The 9,229-nt window shown below is 35.9% G+C and overlaps 2 protein-coding genes across 6 annotated transcripts in view; one reads left to right on the top strand and one right to left on the bottom strand.

Moving 5' to 3' along the window:
* Positions 1 to 154: 154 nt before the first annotated feature.
* LOC116846596 (45 kDa calcium-binding protein) lies at positions 155 to 5,293 on the top strand. 2 transcript variants are annotated; one of them, XM_032820643.1, is made up of 5 exons: positions 155 to 897; positions 1,754 to 2,228; positions 2,823 to 3,086; positions 3,334 to 3,515; positions 3,848 to 5,293. In XM_032820643.1, exons 1-5 carry the CDS (start codon positions 880 to 882, stop codon positions 4,025 to 4,027), a joined length of 1,119 nt encoding a protein of 372 aa, XP_032676534.1. In that variant the 5' UTR covers positions 155 to 879; the 3' UTR covers positions 4,028 to 5,293. The 2 variants fall into 2 exon arrangements, with proteins under 2 accessions (XP_032676534.1, XP_032676533.1); XM_032820642.1 differs by having other exon boundaries at positions 155 to 985.
* Positions 5,278 to 9,229, bottom strand: part of LOC116846594 (PDF receptor) — a 25,247-nt gene continuing 21,295 nt past the window's right edge. For 2 of the 4 annotated variants that reach the window (XM_032820639.1, XM_032820638.1), the window contains 3 exons: positions 8,571 to 8,664; positions 7,647 to 7,693; positions 5,278 to 6,854 (listed from right to left, as the gene is read on the bottom strand). In XM_032820639.1, coding sequence (XP_032676530.1) covers positions 6,754 to 6,854; positions 7,647 to 7,693; positions 8,571 to 8,664 — 242 coding nt within the window. In that variant the 3' untranslated portion in view covers positions 5,278 to 6,753. The remainder of the gene's footprint in view (positions 6,855 to 7,646; positions 7,694 to 8,570; positions 8,665 to 9,229) is intronic. The other 2 variants (XM_032820640.1, XM_032820641.1) reach the window with 2 other exon arrangements.

The raw sequence follows: 9,229 nt of genomic DNA, 5'->3' as shown, positions 1-9,229 counted from the left end.
CTATTATTTCTTACAGCTAATTAGAGAGAAAGAGAGAGAGAGAGAGAATACCGATTAATATTAAAATATTATTTCTTACTAGTATTTCTTTTTATTAAAAGATACAAAAAGATATCGACCAAGTAAGATTATCGATACCTCATCAAATGTCTAAGTACGAGGTGAGTGTACGTTAATATCGTTGTTACCGCGGTGAGGAAGAGAGAGCGAGAGCAAGAGAGAGAGAGAGAGAGAAAGAGAAACAGAGAGAGGGAGAACACGACAGTGAAAGTGGATCAATACGCGACGAGCGCGCGGCCCGTCTAGCAGCGTGCAGACGTTTCTACTGCGAAGGCACCTGTCCACTCGCAGAGCGGCATTCGTAGCTATTGTTGACAGACCATCTATTGACAGTTGCAACCATCGATTTTTGGGCTTCAAACGCGGCTTTCAAATTTCGTGTACCGTCTGACAGAGCGAGCCGGTCGATCCGGTGGGTCTCATCGAGCGAGGAGCTCAGTGCGTTAGAAGTTCTGTCGGCTGACGATCTGAGAAACGATTCAGGTCAATCGTGGAAATTAACAGACGCCTGAAAATCATCCCTCAATCGGAGAACGCACTAATCCGCCGGTAATCATTTTTGCCGCGAAACATGGTGGTGCGTGTCATATGTCGCGTCTCGGGGGACGAATTAACACTGTCCGCTTAACACTGGTGGTCGAAGAGTGTCTCGATTATGCGCTTCACAGGTGTAATAGTGACAGACCGGCGATAAGTCGATCGCATTGCATGGCGTTCGCGAAATTGAAAACCTCGAGCGCGCAACGCTGAAAAAGACGAGAGGACGAAGAGGGAATTAGAAAGCGCCTCGGGTCACCGTATATATGCTGAACGGCCGAGATGTACCCGTCTCACTTTGTGAGTAAGAACAAAGCCGCTGACACATCGGCATTTCACGGAAGAAATGGTATCCGGCGTGCACAGTGCTTCTTGCTGTTTTATCTTTGTTAGTGAGCGCAATAAAAAGGCTTAACATGTTAAATTCACTACCTATTGTTTGTTATTGTCATCGGTGTGTTCTCTACTTATGCTCTACAAATGCTTATTCGGAGTTTTCAAACAGGCCGCTATTTGTCGTTCGCACATTTTGTCGTTTCATTTAAGCGCTTATAAAAAAAATTTCATTTAAATATTATTTTATTTTTTATTTCATTTTATTATATATGCACCGAGATATATATGTATGTATCTTTTCTTTTCTTTATACTTGTGTATATTTTTCATATATTTTTCTCTACAAATAAATAGTCACTATTGTAATCTCGGTTATTTATAATTTCTGTATAAATTATATATCATTTCTGTATTCTGTATAAATTCTATATTTGTTTCTGTATCATTTATATGCACCGAGTATCCGATGTACAACGCGTATGTCCACTTGTGTGCAGGTGAAATTCATCAAACTGAATAGAAAAGTCATATATTAGTTTGCGAACAACGTGAGATTACACGCCTTCACTACCTAGCATTATGCACCGCTTGTCTAGAGATTGTCAATAAAAAAAATTTAGACATCTTAGATGAAATTTTGCTTTAGTAATTTTCTTTAATTAATATCTTAATAATTATCATAGTTATTTGCAAAGTGGTACAGGACATGCGACCTTTGCTTTGATAATTCTACCTGCACATGAGCGGACGTCTGCATTGTGCATTGCGGACACCCTGTATATAAAATCTGTAAAAATCAAGTCGCTTTTTTTTCCGGAAGATACGGAGAATGGCCTGCAAGCAGGACTTCACCTGCCTGCGATTTCTACGCTGGACTATCCTGGTGCCGCTTGTGATTTACATCTCGTTTCTGTTCGTCAAGTACAATGGAAACGTGCCTCTGAAAAGTCTATCGATCACTAACGAGAAGGACAAGAAGAGCTCCATGATGGACAACTTATTTTTCGAATTGGAAACTGTGACGGTCGACAAAAAGGACTTGACAAAGTACAAGGACTCTGGGATCGATCACAGAGCCGACGAAAGCATACGAGAGATTGAGGAGGCGGAAAACCGTGAAAATCCAAGGACCCTTTTAGAAGATATCTTCCGGATGGCCGATATCGATGACAACCAACTGCTGGATATTCAGGAATTAGCCAAGTGGATCCACGCGAAGATTACTGAACATATAACACGTGCTATGCAAGGGAACGTCGGTTTATTCACTGTTATCGACAGGAATCCTAGAAATGGTATTGAATAAAAACAACTAGTTATCTTCTAGTCTTGTAAATGTAAGCGATTAAAGTCTTGTAAATAATTAAAATTATTTCATGTTTATTTGATTTAATGTCAGAGCTATGCGCGCATTAATTCAATATAACCGCCACGCGGTTAGTTAAAAGTACTGTTTTAAAGTAGAGCGGCCAGTTTCCATCTGTGGTATATATGTATATCAGATATATGCAGAATAATTAATAGTATGAGGAATAATTAATAGTCCTATTTTCGCGTTAACTTGATGAAGTTAAATATTCATGCAGCAAATTTAAACGCATTCTATTGCTATGATATGTGAATTTTGTTTGTTTCATACAGATATTGGACTGACGATCGCTCGCCTTTTAATATGACTAATTATTAAATAATCAGATGAATAGAATAATCTTCTAAATTAATAATTTATTAATCTATTAATTATTTAAATAATTAAACATTTTACTTTACTTTTTTTCATGTATTTAATGACATTTACAAATATGCGTGAAGGTAACCGCGAAAAAAGTGAAAATTGCAAAATTAAAATAAACGTAATGGTGTAAACTATTAATTACTTTTTGTCGTAGGTGAAATATCCTGGGAAGAATATCACGCATATTTCTTGAGATCTCATGGTTTCTCTGAGAATTATATAAATTCCCATGATAAAAAACACAGCGAAATGTCACGGACGCTGAAGGAAAGCATAATGAGGGATAGAGCTCGATGGGCTGAAGCAGCTAGAAATGATCCTGAGAAATTAGCTTTGGACGAATTTCTGGCCTTTACTCACCCTGAGAGTAGTCACAGGGCTCTATTGCAAATGGTGGAGGATCTTTTCGAAAAATTTGGTAAAATTAAATGCGTGTTTAAAATATTTTGCTTTTATATCATATTAATATTTATATAATTTATATAATATTTATATTTATATAATATTTATATATCATATTTATATTTATATATTAATATTTATATATTTATATTTATATATTTATATATTTATATATTTATATATAATTTATATAAATATTTTTTGAATATTTATTATTAAAGTTATTATTATTATGTATCATTACAATCCACTTATGTGCCAAGATCGGGATGGTGACGAACAGTTAACGGAAGACGAATTTTCGGATTTGCCATCTGATGGAGTCGGCCTGGATTTACATGAGGATCGGCAGCAGTCGATAGGAGGTAGTGAAGATAGACGCAAGGAGTTTCGACACCTGATTGACAAGAACAAAAATGGAAAAGCCGATCGAACCGAGCTTCTGGTGAGTATTAGAACGTAAATAATTAAATAAACGCAGATAAAGGCGTACGTCAATATGCGGTATTAAGAATTGCCTCTTTGTTAAGCAAAGAACACCACAGAGATAGATTGTAGAGATAGCTCTTGCTATTTTTGCGAGCTATTAGTTTTAATTTAAAAATTGCATATTATTGCACATTATATAATCGCGTAAATATTAAATGAGGTAAAAGGAAAGACCATGGCTATATCTATTAAATGCTGTATACCTTTTTAGTACGTGAACACGCAAAAGCGCAATAATGAAGCACTACTTTTGTTCAATTTCTTGGTAAAAGGAAAGTTCTCTTTTAGATGTATATCGATCCACGAAACCCCAGACATGCGATCCAAGAAGCCCAACACTTAATTACTCTCTCGGATACGAATTTAGATGGGAAGCTAGATCTTCCAGAAATCCTCAGCAAGATGGATTTGTTCCTCGGCAGCAAAATGGTGGACACCGAGAAAAGTTTCCATGATGAGTTTCGATAGTTCTTCGCACGAAGGCCAGCGATATTACAAGCACGAAGAGAGGAAAATGGCGAATTATTACAACCTCATTATGAACAGAGGATTTCTAGATAGACGGATGTGAACGGATAATTCTTAATGACATCGGCTGGTTGCGATTTCGATAGAAATTTCAACAAAAATATTTTTAAATACTCCAGAAAAATACTCCAGATGAGTCATGCGATATTTGTACCGAATAGACAATATGATTTTTCAATCGATAACGGCAATATCAGACCAATACAGTTAATCAATCTATTTGTGCAGGGTATTTACTAGCGATCCTGGTCAACTTTCTTTACAAAACGTTGATCGATATACCGCGCACACCGTGAGAATTATAGGCTTTTAGAACATATCTGTGATAGTCTTTACGACGTAGAGTATCGTTTAAATAGACACGATTATCATACATTTACGATAATGTTGGCAGACTAATGTTACGTTAACTTACGATTAGGTAAATGAAGACTCGATCAGATCGTTTACAGGGTCAGAGATTATCGATAATTATACTTGCCGGCTGGACGATCGACTGTAAAACGGATGAAGGGTTGTGAATCCGTCCTTTCGTAGTTTTCTATCGCGATCTCTCGGCGTTTTCCGTGCGACACATTCGTGAATTATTCAAGAGAGTTGCTTAGTTTCCGAGTGACAGTTTAAAAGGGAATGTGTAATCTCCCTTTTTGGGGATTCCATTTGAAAATATCACGGGAATCACACGTACACACGCAGTTTTTGCGAGAAAAATATTGATTATATTAACACTATGTGACACAATGTTATTGTATAATAATATTGATATTATAACAGTGATGTAATATTACAATAATATGAATGTATGTTTGAATCGAAAGGTAAAATGCTGCGAGAAATTTACAAATCTGATAAAACGGATGTTTCGTTCGGAGATGTATCAGGAATATATTTCCGTTGGAACTCGTTCGGAGATGTATCAAGTAGCATTCCGTTGAAATGTGAAACGTAAAAGATATGCTCGTTTTGATACAGAGCCTCGGAAGCCTATGAAGGATCCAAGTACGTTTGATCGCTCACTGTCTATGCGGAGCGCGCAACATTTCCGTGACGAACAAAGGCTTAATCTCTCGTTTTAGAGCAACATTTCGTGTTTCTTACACCATATAAAGAATAGAGCTCGGTGTTCCTTCGTAGAGAATTTTGTATGCTAGCGCTAGCGTTTTTCTATATTGTGATGTGACGCAATAAAATCTGTTTAAAAACGAATCGCAAATGCTTATTTAATCTCTCCGACACGACGAGTTCGGATACAATATACAAAGCTGCTAGATATGAGACACAGTACAATATAACATGACTAGATATGAGATTCTCAGCGGAAAAGCGACATTTTAATGCGGCACAATTTCATGTCCACGACGACTTCACAGAGGTAGATCGGCGAATCTACTATCCAATCGCAGTTGGAGGTAATTCGAGAACATACAGAGAGTAAAATTTTCACGAACAAAGTGTGAAAGAGACACTAATTGAGATATTCTATGTGAGACGTATTGAAGAGAGTTCCCGATTTTACATTTTTAACGACGTAGCAATTTAACAAAAGCAAACGGCGAGTATATCTCGCGACACGCAGAGTACTCGTGACACATGTCAAGCCTCGCATTTTCGAAGAAGTGAAAAAATGACATCGAGTAAAAGGATTACGAGAAGCACGCTCAGCCTCTTTCGGCAAAGATTCTTAATTGTACATCTTTGCAGTCTTTGAATTTGGCCGTTTGGCCTTTCGTTGCATACGCTCGAGCGTTTTACACGCGCCGTCAATTCTTGGTGTTAAAGCGTCGGCTTTCGTCAGACAATGAGCGCGCAATTTCGTTGGCAAAGGTCAAGGTGTATTGCAAATCGTCTCCTTTGACGTAGAGAAAATCTTTCGCGATTAGCAAGCCGGATTTTCATTTTACGATCCTCGACAATCAATTTTTTTCGAAAAGACAAAAGTTATACGATCGTATACGATCTCAGACCTCTTTCGATTGAAGAGATCTGACTTAAGGAAGCGATTATATCCAATTTGCGAGAAACGGTTACTTACAGAAACTTACAGAAAAATTCGTTATATCGCGCTGCAATATCTTGGTGCAATATCGGTAATTGTTTAACAAGCGGATTATATATATTCGAGATATGATTTATTTAATAACTGTCTCGATAAGATGCAGAGTAAATCTTACATATCGTTAAGTCTTTAGATCGACCAAACAGGCCCACCAATATCATACTCTAATCATGTAAGAAAAGAAAATAATGTAATGTGAGTCTTCGCATTAATCTCTTTGCAGGAGCCTTTAAATTATTTTGATAATATCGTATCGTTTTAGTTAAAGAGGAAAGAAAATTTCAAAACAAAAGAAAAATTCAACTCACATTTGAAAAACATTCGGTTATTGCTGATTTGCAGAGCGATGACAAAAGTATTAGATCTTGAGATCTCATTTTTCCTCACGCTAAGAGGTGATGGAGAGTGCTCCTGTTTTTTGATAATCTTGACATTTTATACGGTTGTCTCATATATATATATTCTCAAAACGCGTCAATTTTAAAATTAATTAATGTATGGCGTATGACGTAAAACTCCGTTCTTATTTGGAAATTCCGTCGCATTGTGACGTAATCCAGTCGACTGTGTCTATTCGCGAGTGAAAATGTGTTTCTTCCAGTCGATAATCTTAGCGTGACATTGGTACCTCCACAATCCAAGGAATTATCTTAGCACGAGGTTGATCCGACTCCGAGGAATTCGAGTAATTGATATGGTCAGGCGGCCGTTCTGAAATGTGGAACAGTGATGCTTTCTGTAGGAATATGCTGATTTTCAAGCTAGGAAAGCTGACACGAATTCGCAGGACGTACACGAACAGAAACAAAATAAGTACGAGTGAGGTAATTTTTTAAGTGCAAACATTCTTTTGAGATAAAAAATTTTCCCGTATTTCTTTCGTGAAAAATATTAATCAAATAAATGATATTAAAAAGCATAAAATCATCGACATGTTAAATTGAAAGTTCTTACAGTCTGAATGTAAACTCAAGAATTTCAACGTTTTGCCAGTTTCTCTCGCATATCTGTGAAAAGTTATAGTTTTATAAATCGAAATATAAAAGAAAGAATTTATTCTCCAATTATTCATTAAATGTCTTCTTTATGATAGAAACAACGTTTGGAAACATAAAAAAAAAGCTCATTTTTTGTCACGCATTATAATGAGGAACAATTTTAATTTACAAGCAGTACGTATGCATTATAATGAAGGAAAATTTTAATTTATAAGCAGTAATAAATAAAACATAGCTTTATATGATAGGCGTAAAAATTAGTGAGGTTTTATAGAAATGAACTTTTTTGCGAAAATAAACGAACGAAATTAAAGTTGTTAAATACAGATTGTGATAATTTTTTCGATCTGAATCGCATCAACTATATCACGCATTTACTGAAAATATTCATTTTATAAAGGTTAACAGGTAATGGAATCATGAGATAATAACGTTATAAAGGTGACGTAAAGGTAAAACTTATAAAGGGAAAAAGGTGCGATATTAGCCAAGTACAGTTAAATACCTCGAGGAAATGCGCATTCAATCTTCCCATCTCTCTGTCCTTCTATTCTGCAACACAACGTAGAATGATATAAAATTGTATTTTTGCGAGTAGGTCAATTTAGAAAATATAATTACACACAAAATGCGCGCCAAAATATTACAAACACAAACTTTTATCCAAATATAATAAATATATTGTTGAAGTGTAATAATGTGACTTGCACCAATCTAATTTCTACATATTTTACCCAAACTTATTCACGTTGTTTTTTAAAATAAAATATTAGTTATTGTGATATTATCATTATCTTTGCTACTGTTGATCTTATTATTTAACTTTTTAAGGATTATTTAATCATTGCGTGTATTATAAATTTCCTCATTCTTCGTCAAAGACAGACAATCCTATTGTTTTACAATATAACAAGTGTAATAATTATTTAGAAAAATTGTGGAATATGATGTGTAAGTAATATTAAGTATAAGATGTGTAAGTGAAAAATATAAAATTTAATTGGAAAATATATAATTAGGAAACAACACATTAATACCCAAACAAGACATTTCAATTTTTATATTAGAATTATCATCGATTTGTGGAAACTAATGAAATTAAACAAAAGAAAAAATAATGACACCAGGAAATAAAAAAATAAATGAAATTATCAAAATGTGTGATTGTGAATGAGAAATGAATGATTATGATTGAAATAAATGAAATAATGATTAAGAACAATGTAGCGCGTTTTCTCGAGAGAAAGAGACAAGGAGGAGAAAAAGAGAAAGAGAAAACTAACGACTGATCGACGTGTCACATATATATGTGGAATGCGTGTTTTATCCCTAAATGATACTTTTATGAGACGGATCGATCGACGATCCTGATAACGACCTAAGTTGCGAAACAGCACCAGCAAGCGACTTTTCCTCGATCATTACTCACTCTATACGTTGATCCGGTGGCGGAGTATTCCCGCTGCGGCAGCATAGCCTGACCAATCCCATGGATCTCGTCTCCTCCTTCTCCATCTCGATCACTATGCATATACATGTTTCATGAACTATCAGTCACAACCCCTGTAGCCGCCTGATAGCTCTTGATCAAAGCAAACATCGACATGGAAAGCTATTCTAAAGGAATTTCCGATTAGGGCGCGCATGAATATTGCCTTCTATGTGGCGATACCCGGGAAAGGGAAGGAATTCAATTTATCATGACACTATTGTGACGCTCATATATTGTTATCTTCTTTATTGACTCGTTAAATTCCCGCTGATATTAAAAAAAAGATACCTCGGGCGAGAAGCGCTCTTTATTTCCAAAGAGAGTTTTTGGCCGTGAATGGAAAATTTTCATGCGATTACGCAGTGACGAGGATCACAGGGTGAGCGTATTGATTTGCTTTGCAATCAGTTATTAATTAATATTGAAATTCATGCCGCATATCATATCGTATGGTATCAGGTGCGCGGAAAGACAGAGAGATGCATTACGTTCATTAGTAAGTTAATGATGTTGATCGATCGCGAATGTTCAAGGAACGTTGGTTTGCGTTATGCTGCACGAAAAAGAAATTTCAGTGCGGGTAATTGGAGAATGGG

This window comes from Odontomachus brunneus, unplaced genomic scaffold, assembly GCF_010583005.1.
Source record: "Odontomachus brunneus isolate Ranch 3 - 2012 unplaced genomic scaffold, Obru_v1 Obru_scaffold_066, whole genome shotgun sequence".
Lineage (NCBI taxonomy): Eukaryota > Metazoa > Arthropoda > Insecta > Hymenoptera > Formicidae > Odontomachus > Odontomachus brunneus.
Note: the sequence above shows the minus strand (reverse complement) of the source record. Positions and strands in the feature narration are given on the sequence as shown.